Source organism: Elgaria multicarinata, chromosome 1 (genome assembly GCF_023053635.1).
Source record: "Elgaria multicarinata webbii isolate HBS135686 ecotype San Diego chromosome 1, rElgMul1.1.pri, whole genome shotgun sequence".
Taxonomy (NCBI): domain Eukaryota; kingdom Metazoa; phylum Chordata; class Lepidosauria; order Squamata; family Anguidae; genus Elgaria; species Elgaria multicarinata.
The window spans coordinates 192,567,490-192,591,181 of NC_086171.1; the positions used below are offsets into that span (position 1 = coordinate 192,567,490).

The 23,692-nt window shown below is 43.3% G+C and overlaps 1 protein-coding gene across 3 annotated transcripts in view; it reads left to right on the forward strand.

The window, feature by feature from the left end:
• EYA2 (EYA transcriptional coactivator and phosphatase 2) overlaps positions 1–19,529 on the forward strand; it is a 183,598-nt gene extending 164,069 nt beyond the window's left edge. For all 3 annotated transcript variants that reach the window (XM_063145829.1, XM_063145837.1, XM_063145845.1), the window contains 6 exons: positions 3,684–3,742; positions 4,581–4,741; positions 11,291–11,405; positions 11,946–12,067; positions 13,853–13,953; positions 18,706–19,529. In XM_063145829.1, the coding sequence (XP_063001899.1) occupies positions 3,684–3,742; positions 4,581–4,741; positions 11,291–11,405; positions 11,946–12,067; positions 13,853–13,953; positions 18,706–18,786 (639 nt within the window). In that variant the 3' untranslated portion in view covers positions 18,787–19,529. The remainder of the gene's footprint in view (positions 1–3,683; positions 3,743–4,580; positions 4,742–11,290; positions 11,406–11,945; positions 12,068–13,852; positions 13,954–18,705) is intronic.
• Positions 19,530–23,692: the final 4,163 nt, after the last annotated feature.

Sequence of the window (23,692 nt, forward strand, 5' to 3'; positions counted from 1 at the left end):
TTCCTGGGGAAGCTAGACTGGCTCCCTCCTTGATGGGCTTCCAGAAGCAGGCTAAAACTTGTTTGTTCCAACAGGCCTTTGGAGAGTAATTTGGTCCTCCATCTATGTTAATGACATATAATTTTGTTGCATATTTTAGACCTTTTTTTTTTACATTTCTTTTCCTAGGTTTTACAATGTATGTTTTAAACTTTGTAAGACCGTCTTGAGACCCAGTATTGGGCAAAAGGCGGGATACAAATAATGATGATGATGATGATGATGATGATGATGATGATGATGATGCAGCAGCACATAAATGAGCTAAAGCAGAATCTGTGTCTCAGTCTCACATGATGGGACTTCGAGTTTTAAAGCTGTTGTTTCAAAGGATGCTTGAAGAGCCACACCTGTAAATGTACGTGGTCTTTCTGTAATATGAGCCTCAAATTCAAATACCACAATGTGTCTTAAGTGGGCTGGGTGGGTGAATAAAGCAGGCTTTGCCACCTTACCTCCAGTACCACCACTGCTCCTATTTCTTGGCAACCCTAGCAGACTAAACTGATCCAGGCTAAATTAGTGGAGAGGCAAACTCTGGGGATCAAATGCCAGCTCACCTGAATATAATCAGTTGATTCCATAGGGCAATCTGGCTCCAAAAGGCCCTATGAAAGTATGTGTCTCAAAACCAGCTCCTCAGTCTGAGCAACTCATCAATAAGAACAACAGGAGCCCCACTCATCTTGACCTATAGAAATGACTATCTTCTCTGGTCTCAGCCTCTGGCCAGGTTCTGACTATGGACTTGCCTCCGGCTCCTTGGCTCTTGATGTGCCTTCGCAGAAACATCAGCTCAGCTCTGACTTTGGAGCTGCCTCTGGTACTTTTGGATTGTGCTCAGCATCCCCTGAAACTTGTCCTGCAGCTGACTACGCCCTGCCTCTGACCCCTCAGGTCCTCATCTGCCAAATAGGAGCTTCCCTATTTGTAACATAGGGCAGCTGCCTTCTAATGAGTGAGTCAGACCCCTGGTCCATCTAACCCAGTATTGTTTACTCTGAGTAGCAGGGCTCTCCAGAGATTTAGACAAAGAGTCTTTCCCAGTCCTGCGTGGGACCTTCTGCATGCAAAGCGATGCTCTCCTACTCAGCTATAACGCTTTGGATTTTTTCCCCTCAGGATGGTGGCGGCAGGGGAGGGAGGATTAAATTTCCCTCTGCCCACAGTGGTCCCTATCATGATTAACACCCATCCACCAACCTGCACATGATAACAATTTTTGTTTTTGTTTTTTAAAAAACGATCACATTAACGTAACATGTACTTTGGCCAGCACTCTGGTCATTAGAACTACTATAACATTTTATTAATAAAAGCTATTTCTACTTGTCGCTTCTGCAAATATCAAGCCAACTTACCAATTTGCATGTACTTTGCAGCATGCATTTTTGTCTCTGCCCTGTGAGGGTCACAGAAGGAAGCTTCCTGACTCTTTAGGAATTTGGAATGTCAAATCAAATAAAGAAACCATTAAAATAACATTTTTAAAGTTTTTGAGGTTGCGGCCTTCTCCACTCAGACAATAAAGAACTTGGAAGATAAGGTTTAGAGTGCATATTTTATAGTGGCTGAACTCCAAGTGCATAATCTATTAAGATAGACTTTAGGGGTGGTTTCCCCCTAACGTTTGTGTATGGGTTTTTAGCAGCACTCGTTTCTCCTTTCCTGTCACAATATCCTCTATACACAGCAAGAGGAAATGGTAAAGCCCAGAGTTTTCTAGGCAGATAACCATTCCCAATTTCTTAACATTTTCCTGTGCACGGATGGGTGAGCATTGCTTTGGGTTTGCATTTTAATGGAAGATTATCCAATTTGCACATCCTGGAACTGAATGTGGACCCAAACGCAATGTGCGGTTGGAAAACCATACTTTCCCAAGTTTGCATTCTTCAAAATGAAAAGAGCATTCGACAAAATGCACACATTCGGAAAATGCATATGGAAAAATGCGTGCACTTCTGAAATGTGCGCACACATGCTTTCGCCAATGGGTACATGGGTATGAAAATGTGTGTGTGTTTGGGAAATGTGAAGAAAAATGCACACATTTTGAAAAGTAAATGCGGCTGGGAGGGGGGAACTCACATGGAACGAGGACGGAACAAGCCTAGCGGTGGAAAACTGAGAACTTGGAAGAGCTTGAGCTTTCAGCCATTCCTCGGCCTGTGTTGATAATTGTGAATTGTGTTCATTACATTTGTTGAAGTTTGAAAGCAACTTGGGTTGCAAGGCCTCCAATCTGATGTGAGGTGCCTGCTCTTTGCCTTCACTTATATATTTCTAAATAAAGCAAATAATACAAAAATGTTTAAGTCTCCGGGGTTTTCTCATCCAAAGGAAAAAAACCCAGGTCGCACCAAGTGGGAGCATGCAACAGTACCATTGCTGTACATTTGGCTGCTTCCACACAGAGGGACCCTAGCGGAAACAATCAGAAGACTTTGTGAAGCTATTCAATTGTTCTTTATGCATAGGATGACCATATGGAAAGGAGGAAAGAGCTCCTGTATCTTTAACAGTTGTACTGAAAAAGGAATTTCAGCAGGTATCACTTGTATGCATGCAGCACCTGGTGAAATTCCCTCTTCATCACAACAGTTCAAGCTGCAGGAGCTATACTAGAGTGACCAGATACAAAAGTGGGCAGAGCTCTTGCAGCTTTAAGTGTTGTGATGAAGAGGGAATTTCACCAGGTTCTACATGCATACGAATGACACCTGGTGAAATTCCCTTTTCAATACAACTGTTAACCTTTTCATATGGTCACCCTACTTACGGGACAGATTATTTGACAGATTCTCCTTCCTATGGAATTCCTTGCCTTTGGAGGTCAGGCAGGTGCCAACCTTGTATTCCTTCTGGCACCTCCTGAAAATGTTGTTGTTCCAGGAAGCTTTCCCTCAATGACCAGCTGTGGTTTCATTTGCACCTTGTTTCTTTTAAAATGTATTTTAATGTGTTTTTATTCTGTTTTTATTGTATTTGTTCACCGCTCCAAAATTCTTGAATGGGGAGCAGTATATAAATATTGTAAATAAATAAAAATAAATAAATTTTCCATGTTTTTAAAAAAGAATGAAGGAATGGTGGGAAAACTTAGGAAGGCTATGTGTGGAAGCTGACATCATTTGGACCCTCTGGAAAATTCCATAAATGAGGCAGGACAATGGCACAATAAAAACCTTGTCTGGAAGCACCCTTCATTATATTGATAATCAGATATATACATTGGTCATTCTTAGCATTTCCTGTTCTTTAAAGAAGGAAGTTTGCTGATTTAGGCTTAGGAGCTACTAAATAAAGCTTTCCTCTTGAAAGACAAGGGTGATTCTTTGCATGTTTCTACACTGCCTTGAATGAATAGGAAACAATTTGCCCTTAGGTAAAAAAAGAAAAGAAAAAAATACTTGTATGAGTGACCTTATTGTCTGTGAGAATTACTGTGTTTAACCGCATAATACTCATGTTCTGGGAATGCTGTATCTGAAATGTTGCTTGTAATCTGATTAGTATAATTGACCAGAAATTGTTGGGGGATCTTTCCTCAACATGGTTTGGTTGCATGAAATCTCTTGATTGTTGTTTTTTACAAAGGAATACTTGTTTCCTGGCTGATTATTTTTGGAAATGATTTTCAGGATTGTGACCAGATACACATAGATGACGTATCATCAGATGACAATGGGCAAGATTTAAGGTAAGGCATCTCTGTACTGCAGCACCCAATGCAACCAGTCCCGAGTTATTTTTTAATACCTGGAGGATAGCTGGTGGTATTATTTCATGTCTTTGATCTAGACAGTTTTTCTGCATACACATATTAGAATTACTGTACCAGGACAGGAGAGATGTCTCATTATTTTATTTTCCAACAATGGCCTGGTGCTAGGTGTTTTAGCAGTGAATTAAAATCATTATAACAACAGCAAAGAGACACCTTCCTTATGTTGAAAGTAATTTACCAGCAATCAAGTCCTATGCTTGAGATGATATTTCTTCACCATTGGGGCCAGCACGTCCATTGGGTGAATGGAACATTTGTGGCAACCCTATGTTGGGGGGAGGTGGGGCACCAGAAAGCCAAGTTAACCCAAATCATGTATGGTGTAGCATAGGAACTGCAGTGCAGTTATTCCCTGCCCACCCAAAGCTCTTGCTCAAATGCCCTTAATTCAGTGGGGCTTGCACAGGGGAACTTCCAAGGGAACTGTGGTCTTTGCCTTATGTTTCTTTTTTATCAACATGTTGATAAACGCACATGGGAATTACTTGAGGTTTTGATCCAATATATCAGCCTTTTCAAAAGCACATCAACCGATAGCTAAATCATAGGCAGAGACTGCAAAGCTACAGGAGAAATGGGTAGGAGGGATACCACTTCCCCCCCTCCTCCCCTGCTAGCTGTCTCTAACAAGCCCAGAAATCTGGAACACATCTTCCTCTCTCCTCTTTTCTCTTTACTAGTTTCTCCATCCTAATGGGAAGAGTAGGTTATAATTTCACTCCTTCCCCTTCTCCTCCTTCCTCTGCCACAGCACATATAATTTCTCAGCAGATGGCTTTCACAGTTCAACCGCTGGAGCAAACCTTTGTCTGGGCTCCGGAGTTCACGGGGGAGTTGACTGGATGAGGAAATTAGCATTCCGCTACCGGCGGGTGAAAGAACTCTACAACACCTACAAAAACAATGTTGGCGGTAAGTGTCTCCCCAACCCATCAGTGAAGTCACCTTCTCATCTTCCAAAGAGTCTGTCTTCCTGTTCTTTAGTGCAGATGGAGAGAATGGCCTACAAAACCTTCACAATTTAGAGAGAGGGAAGTACTAAGGAAGAGGAAATGTTTTGTCCAGGTCATTAGTTTCATCTCATTTATTTCATTTCTATACTGCCCAAAGTTCTCTTCACAAAATACAGTGGTTCACAAAAATTGCAACCCCCAAAATACAACATAATAAAAACATAACGTAAAATCTTCATTTATGTATTTATTTATTTACTGCATTTCTATACCACCCAATAGCTGAAGCTCTCTGGACAGTTCACAAAAGTTAAAACCATCAAATACAAATCAAAGTATGAAACAAACTACAGTATAAAAACACAATATGAAAGCACAACCAGGGTAAAACCAAGCAGCAATGTAGAGATTTAAATAGATTTAAAATACAGATTTAAAATAGCAAAGTTAAAAGACTAAGATGATAAACTGTTAAAATACTGGGAAAATAAGAAGGTCTTCACCTGGTGTTGAAAAGAGCATAACGTAGGTGCCAGGCAAACCTCTCATTCCACAGCCAGGGTACCACAGCAGAGAAGGCCCTCCTCCTGGTAGCCACCTGCCTCACTTCCTTGGGCAGGAGCTCACAGAGAAGAAGCCCTGAAGATGATCTTAGGGTCCAGGCAGGCACATAGATCTTTAATATGCAAAAAACTTTAAAAACACTTAAAAACCCATTACAATAAAATACTGAGACCTGGGGGGAAAAACATACTAAAAATATCATTATATGTTGTCAAATGCTTGGGAGTACAGGACAGTCTTGAACTGGTGCTGAAACATGACAGTGTTGGCATCAGGCAGACCTTTGTGGGAAGATCATTCCAGAATTTTTTTCGGGGGGTGACCACTGAGAAGGCCTTCTTTGTAGTGTTCGGATATATTCATACTTCTCATGACAGATGATCTGAGGGGTTACAGAATAGATGGACTTTTATAGGGGTTGCTGTAGCCTTGTCATTGGAGCAGAAGGCTGTGACATTATTGCTCCTAACCTCTTGTTCTCTCTTTATTATATGTTGAAGATAGAGAAATATTTTGGCCCCAGCTATATTGCCATGTTTAAATTGGCCAATGCACCACAATCCAGCCCTTACAGCGTCTCCAGTTAAAAGGCTCTGGGTGCTAGACCTGGAAAGACATCTTGCCTAAGGCCTTGGAGCAGGAGTCCCCAATCTTTTTGGACCAATTTGAGAAACTGCTATGGACACCATCAGGAAATGGCTCCCATGGAGGATGTGGATACTCACATAATGGCTGCCATGGGGGCCTGGCTAGTCAAAAGAAGTGGGGGGGGGAGAGAAAGAGGGAGGATAGAGGCTGAGACTGAAGAGAAACAGCAAAATAAAGGGGTGAGTGAAAGAAAAAGAACATGGCTAGGAATGTGGAAGGGAGAGAAATAACAAGGAAAGGAGTTGGTTGGAGCAAAATAGAAAAGCTAGAGGCTGGGAGTTGAGAGATAAAGAGAGCAAAGGGGGAAATTGTTATGAGGACAGCTCAGGAGCAGGAAGGGGAACATGGTGCCTTAACATTTTTCAAGGTTTTTTTTAGTGAAAATAAATTATTGAATTGGGCAGGGAATGGAGAGCTCTATGGGTGCCATTGGAGGTCCCCGTGGGGTGCTGTATTGGAGACCCCTGCCTTGGAGAACTGTCCCTGTGTTTCAAGTTCGTGCTGAGGCATGCACACCCAGGCATCCTTCCCTCATTTTGTTTGGGACCTTTGCAGAGCAGCTCCAAAGCCGATGCTGCTGATAGAAATGTTCTTTCTTTCATATCAAAATTGAGTTCATTTCCATTATCCTCAGGTGACAGATTTCAGACAGCCTATCTAAGAAAATTTGTAGAGCGGGGCAGAGAGAACCAGTGAGGGGAACTACTCACAGGTTCTGTTAATATGTTTATAGCTGATGCATATTGGGGCAGCAGTTTCTCTGTTTGTCTCCTTGCATATTCCAGAAACATGCAATCAGAGAACCCCACCAAAATTGGAGCTAAGGGTTCTACAAATCTGGCATGTGCTCATTGAAATGTATGCACCTACTGGCCATTCACTTTCAATGTCCATGTATGGGTGCAAGACACACCTGGAGGCAGGGGCCATACCTCCACAATAGAGCACATGCTTTTCATGCAGGAAATCTCTAATGCAATCCCCAACTTCTCCAGTTAAGAGGTTGTTGGGTGGTAGGGCCAGGAAAGACTTTGAAGAGCTTCTGTCAGTCAGACTAGATAATGCTGAGCTAGATGCATCAGTAATCTGACTAAGGCAGATTATATATGCCTGGGGGAACAAGCTCAGTAATGCTTTCCTGGTGCAGACGTGTTTGATGCACATGTGTGTGCCCGCCACACACACATATGGCTTTAGATCCCCTATCATTCAAGTCATGCTTTCCTTTAGGATGCATAAATTCCAAAGACCATTAACCCTTTCATGCCTGTGTGCATGCACCTTTATTTAAAATACCAAAAGTTTTTTTTCAGCAGGGATATAAGAGCTCAAACATGAATGCAAACAAATGGAATAAAGCTCCGACACGAGTGAAAATGCCACCTTTTCATGGTTTATAGGCAGGGTACAATTCAAATAAATAAGAAAAGTGGGCTATTCATACATCTGGGTGGTCAAAAAAATCTTCATTGAAAAATCCTGCCATTCACCTTCACGACCTCATCAAAACCAGTACAGGAGCCTCACCCATACTAAAGTCCAGCATCTCTCATAGTAGAACATAAGGAGTGCCATGCTGGATCAGACCAAGGGTCCATCTAGCCCAGCAGGGACCAACAAACCAGGACATGGTGCAACAGCACCCTCCCACCCATGTTCCCCAGCAACTGCTGCACACAGGCTTACTGCCTCGAATACTGGAGGTAGCACACAACCATCAGGGCTAGTAGCCATTGATAGCCTTCTCCTCCAGGAATTCATCCAACCCCCTTCTAAAGCCATCCAAATTGGTGGCCATCACTACATCTTGTGGTAGTGAATTCCATAATTTAGTTTATTTAATTATGTGCTGTGTGAAGAAGTACTTCCTTTTATTTGTCCTGAATCTCCCTCCAATCAGCTTCATGGAATGACCCCATTGGGTTCTAGTATTCTGAGAGAGGGAGAAACATATCTCCCTATCCAGAAGTGGCCTGGTATTACCTCATCACATCACATCAACGTTGTGTTGTTCTGGTTCTGTAGCTAGAACCAAAACAACACAAAGGAGAAGTAGCAATTGCCCCCCCCCCCCAGGTCTTTTAAACATATGCATTGCCTGCCTTTACTATCCAGTAGAGTACCCTTCCCACCCTTATGATAATAACAACTTGGCACACAGCTTTTCAGAGGAACTGAAAGAATGGTTGGACCTTCAGTTGTCTGCTACATTGGCTCTTCTCAGGCAATCACTAATCTGCAGGAAATAGTCTGCAACTTTAATGGTTATTATTTAAGTTCTGTGCATGTTCTGTTCAACATGTTTTTTAAAGGTTAACATAAAATGTTAGAAATATCAAAACATGAAAGAACCCCCCCCCCCCCCGGGGTGTTCTCTGGCTAGTTTTAACTTCATTGGCAGAACTTTTTTCAGGAGACAGCATAAGGCTCAAACCTCACATGGCACTCAGGGGTGAGAACGTTCCATCCAAGGTCTGGGGCAGGGGAAGTTATTCGAAACAGCTGCAGGAAGCAGCAGTCTGGATCAGGAATTCACGCAGTGGGGAAGGAGGGGTCCTTCCTTCTTTCCCTGCGGGCTGTTTTTCTTATCAAAATTGCCATTCCAAAGTGCTTGACACCCTGCAAGAGAAAAGATTTGAGCGCCTTTATTCTTTCCCCTGCCGTATCAAGCACCTTGGAAGGGATAATTTTGATAAGAAAAACAGCCCGCAGATTTAAAAAAAATACCAATACTGATGCGTTCTGTCGCTGAATCAGATTGTGGCTTCCCACAACTGTTTTAGGTTAAAAAAAAAATTAAAGAAGAGGTGGAAGTTCAGGGTAAATTGATGATTACCTGCAGTTTGACTCTAAGGGCCAAGCTCAACATGTCTAGTTTTAGCATTTTAAATAGCAGCTGTGAGGGTTAGGATTGTGACTGCACACAACATGGAAAAGTGTAATTCTTTCCCTCCATGCTGCAGTCCAAATGAAAATCTCTCCCACCCTCAAAGCTGCTATTCACCTGGGGAACAGCTGTTTCAGGAGGACAGATTTTCATCAGAAGCGTGACAGGCAGTGAAGTTCCAATCCTCATCTTCTCCTTCCCATAATTGCTATTTAAATTTTTAAAACTCGGCACGTTAATTGCCATCACACAACTGGAAACAAAGCCCTATGAGGAGAGACTGAAACAACTGGGCATGTTTAGCCTGGAGAAGAGAAGGTTGAGGGAAGACATGATAGCACTCTTCAAATACTTAAAAGGTTGTCACACAGAGGAGGGCCAGGATCTCTTCTCAATCCTCCCAGAGTGCAGGACACAGAATAACAGGCTCAAGTTAGAGGAAGCCAGATTCCGGCTGGACATCAGGAAAAACTTCCTGACTGTTAGAGCAGTATGACAATGGAACCAGTTACCTAGGGAGGTTGTGGGTTCTCCCACACTAGAGGCATTCAAGAGGCATCTGGACAACCATCTGTCAGGTATGCTTTAGGGTGGATTCCTGCATTGAGTGGGGGGTTGGACTCAATGGCCTTATAGGCCCCTTCCAACTCTACTATTCTATGATTCTATGAAGTAATGTGACATCTAGTTTGAACCTGAGCCGCCTCCCACAAAAGGTTTACGAAAGGGTAACACAATGGGGTAGCCCATTAATGAGTGGATAATTTATGCACATATGCAGGCATGTACACACACACACACACACACACACACACACACACACACACAAACACGTCCTTGAGGTGTATTGACAGCTTATTGGAAGTGAGGCAGGTGGCTACTAGGAGGAGGGCTTTCTCTGCTGTGGCACCCCGGTTGTGGAAAGAGCTCTCCAGAGAGGTTCGTTTCGCACCTACATTGTTTTCTTTCTGTCGCCAGCTGAAGACCTTTTTATTTTCTCCGTATTTTAACACCTAATTTAACTTAAATTTAAACTTTGCTGTTTTAATCTCATATTTTAACCTATATTAATTTTTGCTGTGTGGTTTTATTCTGGTTGTGCTTTTTATATTGTATTTTGTATTTGTGTTTTAAATTTGTTGGTTGTTTCTATGCTCTTCATGGTTTAATTTTTGTGAACCGCCCAGAGAGCTTCGGCTATTGGGCGGTATAGAAATGTAATAAATAAATAAATAAATAAATAAATTAAACTCTAAGGCAGGGACTCCGCAAGATCCTCTAGAGAACCCAGCTTGAGGCATTGGAAGAGCAGAAGTCAGGGCTTGAAGATTCATTGCTGGTCAATTTGGTACTGATCAGTGATCCTGAAATGGTGACCGTAGTTGGGGAGAAGAGCACTTAGAGGATAGGGCTTGTAATGTTGAGGTTCTTCACCTTTAGTGGCAGCTGCTGTTAATACCCTTTAGTCATGTGAAACTATCAGAGGTGAGGGCATTTCATGAGGTTCCCTACATCAACCGGCCTTTTCTTTTTTTCCAGAGAACTTGGGGGAAAGGAAGCTTGTGTTTTATACCATAAGTGTATATGTTTAAATATTTTAAAGCTATGAAATTTTAAATTTTAGAATTTTAAAAAAAATTCTAAAACATTATAAACTGGATGCATTACTAGTAGTCTTTCGTTTTGCTTTTTAAATGATTGATTAAAAATAAAAACCCAGAAGGGAAGCACCAAAACAAGTCAGAATTCGAAAAGATAACATATTCTCAAAGATGCCAATGAAAACATTTTTATTGAACCCAATACACTTTGGAACCAAGAGTTCCTGCATTGGGGCGAAAACCAAATTTCCAAAGGTGGAAGCTGGCTTAGCATGTTCCTAGAATTTGGGTTTTGCAAGATTGCCTCTGACGAAGGAACTCTTGATTCCGTAACATGTTGGGCTCTATAAAAATGTTTTTCTTGGCACCTTTCAGAATACATACAGGATTGATCCACCATCTCGTGGGGTAAACCCTCCCGACTAGGCATGCAACAAAGCCTAAAAACATTATAAGAACGTAAGAAAAATGCTAAAATCAGAAATAACTGGACTTTGCATAGAAGCACACCAAAAAGGAGAAAGATTGACCAGGTCTCAGCAGCATGCTGTTTATTTTATTACAAGCATCTTTCTGCAATGCAATTTTTCTCTCTCAGTTTCTTGGCATGCTGTGATATCAACTGTGCAGCCGGGTGTATGTAGGTGGCGGCTGGATGGATGATCCTGCCTTTTGGGCATCAGGCTGGAGAAGATGGATTTCTGGTTCATTCCAATTCCATGATTCTACGGCTTTGCAAAAGCCATGTGCAAGCTATCCCATGCCTTCCCATTGGAGCTAGCTACAAATGCTGCTTCTCTATCTGCAGGTCTAATAGGAGCTCCTAAGAGGGAAACCTGGCTGCAGTTAAGAGCAGAACTGGAAGCGCTGACTGATCTCTGGCTAACACATGCTTTGAAAGCTCTGGATTTGATACATTCCCGGTAAGAATGGCTTAAGCAGTCGTCTCCAGGCTGCAAAAGTTTTACTTTGCTCTTGTGTTCTCCAAACAAACCAAGGCACATTTATTTATAGGACATCTTTGGCCAAATTTGTGGGGGGCCCATCTGGACATGAGATGGGGAACTAGGATCTAAAACTAGAACAATCAGGCCCCATTTCTGGCTTCCAGCTATACCTTTTGTGGAAAACAGGAAAGTAATAAAGGGAGTCAGCTGCCCAAGGGGGGCACAGTGCAAATGCTATTGGAGTTTTACACCATTTATATCCCTGGTGTGTGATTACTTGTGACGTATTTCACCTTCCGACTAGTTTTGAGTTATAATAAATTATGGAGGAAGAAAAACGTTTAAAAGTCTAGCCACTGCTGACTGTGTTAATCACCGATTTCACGGGATTCATTTCTGGCAAACTTTACATTCCGCTTCCAGTTTAGACTAATAGGGCAGAAAAACAAAGATCTCTTTCGGGGAATGGGAGGGGTCGCTTTGAATTTGATTCCTATGCTGTTTTCTGTCCTGTAGGCCTAACTGCGTAAATGTTTTGGTGACTACAACTCAGCTCATACCAGCACTTGCAAAAGTGCTCTTGTATGGACTGGGCACCGTCTTCCCCATTGAAAATATTTATAGTGCAACAAAGACAGGTAAGTATAATCTAATAAAAATACAGTTGTGTCAGGGCTGATGATGAATGTCTGAAATCTAGGGATTTAGTGTCAGTAGTCATAAGTGAATAGTGAAAACCTGAATGAATGTTGGGAATGCTTGAAAATCATGATATAGTTCTTTGGCTTTCAAGTTATACACTAGTGAATGTATCACATTCCCACATCAGTGAATCTGTACATTTTCAACATTCACATTAGTTTGGGACTCATGCCATTACGGGCAGTCACCCAATTTTGTGCTTTTCGGGCGCAACCCTATCCAGATGTCAGAGGCTGATAGGCATCCTATAGAGGGCGGGAGGAGCGCAGAGGCAGTTGTCACCTCAGCGCTTCTCCCGCTCCGCATTTTTGCTAGATGGGCATTTTTTGCCTATCTAGCAAGAGCAGTGTGAAGAAGGAGGGAAGGAGGCCAGGGAAGGCTGGGGATAGCTCGTATCCCCACTTCCCCAGCCTCCTCCCTGCCCAAAGGACTGCCTTCTTTCCATCCTTTTCAGCTTCAGTTCTGTGAGCTTGGAGAGGCAGCAAGAGCAGTTCTTTTCATGCTGGCTGTGATGGGGAGAGGAACGGAGCTTGGACTTCTGGGTCAGAAGTTGGAGGGCTGTCTCCAACCTCGGATCCAGGAATCCAAACTATCTTGTGGCTCTCCCCCCTTCCCCCCGATGCTGTGTAAGAATTGCTGTCTTGTGATATATATATAATAGCTTGATGAGTCAGGAAAAGGATAAACCCTAAACCCGTACAGGTGACCCAGATGTGATATTTCCACTAACATCACACCCCTATTTACTTCTGGATCTACACATGTGTGCTTCCAGCAGGATGGTTCCCAGACCTAACCATCGCAAGGCATTGCGCAGCTATTCCACATTTTTTTCTTAACGGGTTAACGGGGTAAGGAAAAAGCTGGAAGAAGTGATGAAAAAGCATGAGATTACAAGAGGACAACATTGCTCCCTGTAAAATTCCATGGATGAAGCGGAGCGATGGTGCAACTAAAAAATTCATCTGGTGGCAACCTCTCTATATACGGCCCTATGTTAAATCCCATTTAGTTATCTTGGTACATTTCAACCCTCTCAAGGAGAAATAGCACAGAACATATGGTTACTGTATAGAGCATCATTATTAAACACCCCATAATCCCTTACTTGCTCATACTCAAAGGGACTGTGGGATACAGCAAAAGAGACAGCAGTATGAATGAAGAGTAATTGCATCAGCAAAAAGTGGATAACATGGCAGTAGGGCTAAATGATAGTAACACTGATAGATGTTAGAATCCTCCAGTTACCTGCTTGCTGATTTATTTGTTTGTTTTTGATTTCTAGGCTGACTTTCAACCAGACCAATCCTCAAAGTGACTTACTCAAACTTAATATTGTGGTTAAAACAAGGCAGGATTAAGTCACCAAGTGTTAGAAAATGCCCTCATGTCTCCTGTACTAATAGCTGGCACACACATTTTCTCCTGCCATAGGGAGATATAAAAAATAACTGGGTTGCATGAAGGGCCAGACTTGTTTTAAAGATTCCAAATATTGGCGGGTCCTTGTGTTGACGTTTTCTGATCTCGGCCCACAAGCAAAATGTGTGTTTAGGGGGTCCTTCCTTTGGCTCAGTTCCATTTCTGTTTTATCATGGGAAGATATGGAAAGGAGAAGACCTCATGCAAGGAGAGAAATTGAATCGGGGATCGCCTCTGACTGTCAGTTTTGTTACCCACTTTGCAAGGAAAATTAATGCTCCTCCTTCATTATGCAGGGAAAGAGAGCTGTTTTGAAAGGATAATGCAGAGATTTGGACGGAAAGCTGTGTACGTTGTAATAGGAGATGGTGTTGAAGAGGAGCAGGGGGCAAAAAAGGTATAGCTCTCTGGTTTAGAACTCCAATTAAAAATTAATAATCTTGTTTTACCGGAAACAGGGATAGAAATTCCTCCCCATTCTAAGCTATTTGCAATTAGTCCATTTTTTTTTCTGGCTTGAAAGTCCATAAAGCATCTTGAGCAATTTCCTACAGTAAATCCTCTTTCCATCCCCCTGGCACCTCTCGAGGCCTTTCCAATGGTTTCCGCTTGCTGCAGAAACTGCTCTTGATTAACAACAATGTTGTTAGGTACATAAATAAGGAGTGAGATCAGATCAGTGAGTGTGTCAAGATCTGCCATTTCTCATTTCTACTGTGTGGCTGCGCTGCCAAAAACAAGTGGGGAGAATGATTGAATGCAGCCCCATAAAGCGGACACTTTGCACAGTTGTCTAGTAACAAGTGACTTTTTTCTACTTTTCTTTCTTTTTCCTTCATTTAAATAATGATTTGTTGTAATTGAGGAAAAAACCTGGAATGGGGACAGGACATTTGGCAGCCTGAACAATAAAACTGTAAAGATCTTAAAGCAACTTGGATACATAGACACAATGGCCAGGTTCGTACAATTGCAGGGGGAAACCACGAAGAAAGGGGTAGATTCCCTTGCGTGTGCCGCTCGCACACTCAACATGTCCTTAATTTCCCACGCCGTGCCTGTAATTTCCCATTGCCATGTCATCCAAACCTGGTGAGCGGTGCAGCAGAGGTGGCTTATAACCCACCCGACAAGCCCTGCGATGCACCAGATTCAGACGACACAGGAACCCACATGGTGGTGCAGGTAGTTAAGCAAATGGCAGGAATGCATGGGGGTGGGGGAAACAACTCATACTGCATGGCTTCCCCTGCCGATCGTGCGAACCCGGCCAGTGGTTAAAGAAGGCTTAAAGGCAAATTACTGGAGCAGTTGCTGAGGGCCTAACTAGACTAGCTAATGGAGACGTGTGATCCAATCTCCCAGCTCTTTAATGCCAGCTAGTAGCAGTCATGGGGCCAGGTGGGAAGTGGCCTGAGACTGAAGGGCTGTGTAGAACTTAGGAAGCTGCTTTCTACTGAGTCAGACCATTGCTCCCTCTAGCGCAGGATTGCCTGGAGGGCAGGGAAGTCAAAACCCTTTCAGCCCGAGGGCCAGATTCAATTTCAATGGTGGAAGGGGCTGAGGGCAAAAGGGGCATGGCCAAAATACTCCCAAAAGATCAAGATACGTTAGCTTAAAGATCTGCCAGTAACTAAGCCTTAGGGGAGGCATTTCCGTCTTTCAGAATGCGGCGAAATGTGCAAAAGCTGGGAGACCACCGAAGTGTCAGCCAACGGGAGAAAGTCGGTGCGGCCAGGTGCAGGCAGTGTGAACATCTGGGGACCCCAGGTGGTTTGGTTTCACCCTCAGGCCTGAGGTTCAACTTCTCTGCTATAGTGAGTGGCTGAAAGATGGAACGAAAGGGGATGACAGAAACAGAAAAGGCCAGAGACATACATGGCCATCTACCACTGGCTTTGGCCCCACGCACGACTGGTGTGCAGCTCCTGACAGATTATCCCCAAGGGAATGTGCCCCTCAAAAAGAAAAAAATAATACTTCCCAGCTATGGTCTATAATGATTGGTGACAATTCTGTAGGTTTTCAGAGCTGTGGCCCCTCCCTCATGTGGCCCTTTCCTTCCAGCGCTGTTTCCCCTGTGAAAATCCTCTCCTCCAAAACACTTCCATTTGCCTCGTTAGGCTGAACATGAATGTTTCCCCTGCATGCCCCAATTTCCTCTCTTTAGCCACTGTGGATTTCCATAAGCTGAGCAGTTCCCAGGAAAAAGTGGCGGTTTCCCAGGAATTAAAGAAGAACACAAACGCGTAGGAAGAAAGTGAAGTGATACCAGGGCAGTGCTTTAGACAGGGCTCCTGTGAACTTCAAAGGTAATGGGGTCAGCGCACGTGAGTGCATCAAAGGCCACCAGGCTCCCTGACAGGAGGGTTAAGCAATGCCTTTTACAAACTGCTGCGAGAGGCCCCTTTGCCGTGTCTCCTGCTTTAAGCCTCTTTCCCATTAATGGGCACACATTCTTTGCTGGAGCTGTCATGGCCTTTGACTGATGATGATCATTAGCACGGGTGACTACACACCTGAGCTTTATAAACCCATGGGGAGGACAGGGCGCCTTTCACTGCTTCGCCAGCAGCACTGATGATATCTCGGCCTGAGTGGGTCATTTCTCTTCACCTGTCGGGCGAGTGATAAATTGATGGGCGCCAAGCAGCAGGCGTGGCTGAGCTGCCAACATCTCCTCTCTTGAGAGAAAGAAAAACAGATCGTTTAAATGGAAGCAGAACCATGTGGGAAAAGTAGAGGAGGAATGAATGGATGGGACTGGCATTTTCTTCTTTTAAGTGGGGGCAGTTCACTTTGGATATATTTTATGCTCACAGAGGCCACACTTTCCCCAAGAGTGAACCCCATGAACAGTGTGTATGGGATTATTCCATTTTCTCCTCACAACATCCCTATGACATCTAGAGAGTCATAGAGAGTCTAGAAACATCTAGAGAGCTTCATGGCTGACAAAAGATTTCAACCACATCTCCTCAGTCCACATTCAATACTCTACACCTTTTGGGCCTTCACTTTTTGTGCATTATTGGCTGGGGTAGTTCTAGAGCAGGAATAAGCAATACTAAATATAACAATCATATGTTTCTGTGCATGAGAAGGTTGGATTTAGACCTATTAGACAGTTTTAAACCTCACCTCAGACACTGAATTCCTCGGAAAATTCACCTAATTGTCCATTGTCTTGGCAATGCATTCCTTAATCTGTAAAATGGGGACTACTTCAAATGGGTGATTGGTAATAAATACCCAGAAGTAGTATAGATTGTATTTCAATACTTGGAGAGTGAAAAGGAAAGGAAAGGAACCTCTCGTGCAAGCACTGAGTCATTACTGACTCTTGGAGGGACACCAGCTTTCACTGATGTTTTCTTGGCAGGCCTTATAGTGGGGTGGTTTGCCGTTGCCTTCCCCGGCCGTGTTTACCTTTCCCCCAGCTAACTGGGTACTCATTTTACCGACCTCGGGAGGATGGAAGGCTGAGTCGACCCGAGCCGGCTGCCTGAAACCAGCTTCCGCTGGGATCAAACTCAGGCCGTGGGGAGAGTTTCAGCTGCAGAAACTGCTGCTTTACCGCTCTGCGCCACACGAGGCTCATATATTGGAGAGTGAAGACCAATGCATAATGAGCATATGATAGCACAGGACTATTGTACACTTGGTAAAACACATCTTTTTAAAAGTTATATTGTCACTAACCACCCAAAACAGAGAAATCTAAAGAATTCACCACAATGCAATACATGCCTTGAACACTGAGTCAAAAGTTGATGTGCATGTTCCAAATCATGTCATACTAGATGTTTTAACTCCAGCTTATTTCCTGCACTCTTTTTTAAAATGTGAAGGGAAGATGCTAAATGCATTGTAGATAGGTCAGAACAAAAGCTGGTAGGCACATTTAGGACATAATCCTCTATTTAAAGTTAAAACAGTTTTGTCATTCCCCCCCTCACCTGTTTTTAAGAGGGCTGGGTAAGATATAGACCACACTGCTGCAAAATATCTCTGTTAAACATAGAAGTATCAGAATGAAATTTGGTATGTATGTCGAAGGGGTGCGCCCTGTGGGTTTTCTGCCTTGGGTGCCAGGAAGTCTTGGGCAAGTCCTAATCCATACAGTAAGAACACTCTTGTAAGACAAAGGGAGGGGACCAAGCTCAGTATGAGAAAGCCCCTGCTTTGCATGCAGAAGGTCCCTGGTTTGATCCCTGGCTTCCCCAATAGGGCAAGGAAAGAATCCTGTCTAAAATTCTCAGGCACTGTTGCCAGAAGATAGATGTTTTTGAACTGTGGTGTTGGAGGAAAATTCTGAGAGTGCCTTGGACTGCAAGAAGATAAAACCAGTCCATACTCCAGGAAATAAAGCCAGACTGCTCACTTGAGGGAATGGTATTAAAGGCAAGTACTTTGGCCACATAATGAAAAGACAGGATACCCTGGAGAAGAGGCTGATGCTAGGGAAAGTGGAAGGCAAAAGGAAGAGGGGCTGACCAAGGGCAAGATGGATGGATGATATTCTGGAGGTGACAGACTTGACCTTGGGGGAGCTAAGGGTGGCGACAGCCGACAGAAAGCTCTGGCATGGGCTGGTCCATGAAGTCACGAAGAGTTGGAAGCGACTGAACAAACGAATAAACAACAAAAATTCCCAGTCAGCGTCAACAATACTGGACTAGATGGACCAATGGTCTGACTCAGTATAAGGCAGCTTCCTATTTTCCTAAGACATGGAGTTCTGCACCAGGGAAGAGCTTTTGGGCGTCTCTCACGTGCAGACAAAACCATTTGAAAAGGCTCAGAGAAAATAGCTTTTTGTCTTTCATAGGTAGTTAGTATAGGATGTTTGCTTTTCGGGTGTTTTTTAATATTTTTTTTGGTAATCCCCCCCCCCCCCGTCCCACATTATTAGCTATTTTTAGATGACTTTTTGATTGTATATAAATGAAGCTAGTCCAATTTCTAAGATGGCCACTGTTTTGTTAATGATTCAGTCCTGCTTGTTTATCCCTGGCCGATGGCTGGCTGGCCACTGTGTGAACAGAGTGCTGAACTAGATGGACCCGTGGTCTGATCCAGCATCAGGGCTCTTCTTATGTTCTTATATGTCTTCTCAACCTTTCTTTTTTTAAATGTGTAATTCTAGCACAACATGCCTTTCTGGAGGATCTCCTGCCACGCTGACCTCGAGGCTCTGCGGCACGCGCTAGAGCTGGAATACTTGTAGCAGACCCAGATGTCTCCACCGTGGGCTTTGGATCGCTCCTGAAGACACAGTCTATTTTATTGGCATTTTATGCTGTCCCTTTCTTGAGGTGGAGCTCTTTTGTATGAAAGCCTTTAAAAGAATCTGCACCAGGAACACTGCGTACCAAGTTCCTTTTACTTTGAATGGAGGATAAACCTTTAAATGACCCAATAACTGGATACTTAGAACTGACGTGAGACATTCGCCGTGTAAATTACTTCCAGGCATGCAGAAGACCAGTTCTGGTTTTATTTGTTAGTGTTTTTTTTCTCCTTGCTTTAATAAATGGGAATAGGGTGGGAAGACATGACATGGAGTTCCTATGCATATTTGCTGGACAGTTTATCAATTCAGATGAATTTCTGAGGAAGAGAGAAAAAGATTGAAACAGATGATTTTTTTGTATTTTTTTAATTTATGAACTAATCCTATTACTCTGATATTAAGCTCAGTACCTGTGTTGTATCTGCTGGGTTGGATGGACTCAGCCCATTCTAATTTAATCGCTCTTTTCTCCAAGGTAAACTCTGGGGAACAATCATTATCTTGTCCATTTGAAATGAGCACATTTGGGACTGTCAGTGTAAGAACTATAGCTAGTTTTTAAAAACTGTGGCATGTGGGCTTCACACATGTCTACATAGGCTGCCATCTTGTTTTCACATGGTTGGGAGGAAGAATTACCTTGTGATGAGTGAATGGCAATAAAATTATGTTTACAATTTTAGGGCTAAAATGATTACTTTTTAAGCTTGATGTGTTGTTTGCTATTTATCTGGAGAATAAATTTATGCAAAACTTGTAAAGTTTTGCATAAATACGTCCAATAGCTGCTCAAACATGAACACAACTCTTTGAAGCCAGAAGGTATTAGGGTTGCTCAGTTCAAAACCTGAAAGGCTCCTGTACCTTCAAGAATTTTGTAAATGGAGAATTTAGACCGTGGGAAATGTAGCAGAAATTTTCCCTTCTATGCAACTTTTAAAGCTATGGAAGCTCGTTTAGGGTTTGAACCAGATGAACCTAGATGGTTGGTAAATATATAAATGCTCTACATTTCAAGACCCTCTCACCCTGTCATTTTTAAGACTATAAAAACAGCCCAAAGGCCTGTCTAATCCAACTTGGTGATGAAGATGATGATGATGATGATGATGATGATGATAATAATAATAGTTCTTACCCGCCTCTCCATTTGGATCGAGGCGGGGAACAACAGTAAGTATAAAATACGTAAAATACTGATTAAAAACATAGTATACATTGCTAAAACATCCTAAAAGCATACGAAAGGCATCCTAAAATTTCACTGGATAGGCCTGCCGGAAGAGATCAGTCTTTATAGCTTTCTTAAATGTTAAAAGACTGTAAAACTAAGCTGACGGATCTCCTCCGGCAGGCCATTCCACAGTCTGGGAGCAGCAGAAAAGAAGGTCCTCTGGATAAAACTTGTCAGCCTAATTTTGGCTGGCTGAAGGAAATTCTTCCCAGAGGACCTGAGTGTGTGGGGCAGATTGTGTGGGAGAAGGCGATCCCGCAGGTAGCCTGGACCCAAACCATGTAGGGCTTTAAAGGTGATAACCAACACTTTATACTTCGCCCGGAAACTAATTGGCAGCCAGTGAAGAGATTTTAAGACTGGTGTGATGTGGTCACCCCTAGGTGTACTGGTGACCAACCTGGCTGCCATATTTTGAACTAATTGAAGTTTCTGGATTAGGCACAAAGGTAGCCCTATGTAGAGCGCATTGCAGAAGTCAAGCCTCGAAGTTACCAGCGCATGCACTACCGTCTTTAGGTCTTCTAACTCTGAGAAGGGGCACAACTGGTGTATCAGCCGAAGCTGATAGTAGGCACTCCTGGCCGTCACATCTCTGTTCCCACAATGTTCAACCAAGTGCCTATGAGATGACCACAAGCACGAAGCCGGCATAACAGCATCCTTCCACTCATGTTCCCCAGCAACTGGTATTCATTCAGAGATATATTTATTTCCACAAGTGGTGTTATGTCTTGAGATGGTAGGAGGAAGATAAAGGGACAAACTGCATCTCTGAGGTACTACTAGGTAGATAGTATTGGAGTTTTGCTACTTTAAACATGCTACAAGGAGGATGATATTTATGGTAAGAAGTTTTTGCAGAATTTACCCCTAAAGTTTATCTTCTTAGAGGGAGGGAGTCTTGAAGTATCCCATGCACTTCGATGGATGTGCTTGCCCTTGGACTCTATAATTATTTGTCCCAGGTGGGAGTGAAAGGAGAAGAATGGGTGAGTGAGAAGGCAAAAATGGGACAGCACAGAACATATTTTTCTGGCTCTAGATTTGGCTGCTGAATTACTGTCAAAAACAGAAATAAATTTGGCTGCAGGGACAGGACAGGAAACCAAAGGGAGAAAAATGGAAAGGTTAAAAAATAAAAAGCTGTCAGGCTTCCAAGAGATGAGCAAATTGAATCAAGACAGCAAGGCTGATGGAACCCTGGGCTAGCTGTAAGCCAAGCCACTGATAGACAGCAAAGCTGAATCTTTTAGCACTTGACAATCAAGAAATCATTGCCTTTGCTTGGAATCTTGAGGCTGCTATATTAGTCTGCCGCATTATATACAATATCACAACTTATTGTGTAGGAATCAGGAAATACTTCATGGGTATATGGAAGCTGGGTGTTTTGTATTTGTTCTTTTGCCTCCTTAATTTTTGAGGCAGAGGTTCTGCCAGATTGACCCCAGTTAGTTTGATTAGTTGCTTTTTTTAGTATTCATCCATGGTTCTCCTGCTGTAGGCTATCACTGCATAATTTACTATGGTGAGATGTGGTTGATTTAAACACACCAATTCTTACGTGCATAAAGCTTTTGAGAGGAAAACTCCCTAGATAGGCTGAACACCAACCCAGATGTAAAGACTGCTGAAGAGACAGGAGTGGACGAATGTGTGAGGAGTACAAAACAAGTGCATAGAGCCTTGTTGGTTTTAAGTGGAGTTGCTAGCAATCATCTATAGCAGCCTTCTCCAACCTGTTTCCCTCCATTGGGCACGCTGGTTGGGAATTATGGGAGTTGTAGTCCAATGCAATTGGAGGGAACCAGGTTGGGGAAGGCTGATTGATAGTATAGCATATGGGGGGAGTAGTATATGGAGCTGGCCCTGTGTACTTTCGGTTTAGGCTGTGACTGGTATGTGAACCATGGAAGGTTACTCATGAGGGGATACGACCCTCAGGGATACAACCCTCAGGGACACAAAACCTTCCCACAACAGGTCTGTGTGGGAAGGGTATAGAAGTGAAGCATATGCTTTGTGACTAAATGATTGCCCCACATATGACCCACAACAGTTCAGGGGGGCAGCAGTCAAATAGGCAGAAAGGGAAGGGTTGCTTTTCTGAGCTTTAAAAGCAACAGCAGTACAGAGCAGACTGAGGGAAAGGTGTGTAAACTCCTGAAAGTCTCCTAGCCATGATGTAAAATATATATCCATTTATTGATATAAGTTATTTATTTGTTTATTTAAAGTCCATGGCAGGCGGAGAGAGAGCTGGATTACCACAGCGACTGCCTTTGGAAACTTCAACTGGTACCAAGTGCTTGAGGAGGGGGAGATGCTAAGCAGTTGGCTCCTGTGACAGCTCTATTGCGTGGACTGCACCAGCTGACAGTGCATTTCTGGGCCCCATCTAAAGTCTGCAAATCCTTCACCAGTTTAAAGAGAAAACAGCTCTACAACTCCCAGCATGCCCCAGCTAGGCATAGGGTTACAGGCATAGGATTGTGCCCCAAAAGACTTAAACGGTTTGGGTCCAAGTTACTTGAAGGACCACCTTCACTCATACCAACTTACCCACACTCTGTGATCAGCATCAGAGGCCCTGCTTTTGTAGCCCTGCCTGTAAGAGCGATTAGGCTGGCAGGCCCACAGTCTGAGATGGACAGAGGCCTAGGTGGATAAGGGCCCCTGTATCTTTAAGAGCAGTCGATTGTGCAAATTGTCATGCCTGCATGGAAGAAGTTGCACCTGCTGAAATTCCTGTTCTGCATGACTCTTACAGGTAGAGAAGGCCTGGTCCTCTGTTCCCCTGGCCCATCATAATTGTGAATGTGAGGCTTATTCTTGAAGTTTAAGATGAAATACAACCGTAAAAGGGTAATAAATGGGTATTAAAATGGTTCTCATACAGGGCTCAAACCCAAATAGTTTGGGACAAGGTTATTTAAAAAAAACATTATTAATACGGTGCCCTGTCAGAGGGTTAAATATGGGAAATAGCCATGTTCCTTTAAAGGTTATATACCATGTTAGTCTACTATAAGTCCCATTCATTTCAATGGATATACTTTAAGATTGGATGCAACCCTGAATTTCCCAGTGCACCAGGACACAAGGCAAACTCAATTTCTCCTATGCGTTTTCCCACACACACCTTCCCGGCCTTGTCACTCAACCTCTTCGCCTGGTCGCTGTGTGGAGTACCTGGAGCCCTGATCAGTAGTAGCAGGGCTGTGGAAGGGTGTGAACAATGTTGCTGGGCGGTGAAAGAACAGGAAAATCTGTAGCTGCCTGGTCTCCTGCCACATGGGGAGGTTTAAAGGTTTTATTTATTTATTTATTTGTTTGTTTATTTCATTTATATCCTACCTTTTTTCCTCCAAGAACCCAAGGTGGCGAACATAATCCATTTTATCATCACAACAACAACTCTGTAAGGTGAGTTGGGCTGAGAGTCTGTGACTGGCCCAAAGTCACCCAGTGGGTTTCCATGGCCAAGTGGGGACTCGCAGTCCAACACCTTAACCACTACACCACACTGGCTCTGGTATGGTAAAGGTTTGCCAGCTTTGAATCTGGCAACCCTGCAGAGGTGGCTGTTTGTCCCTTCAACAC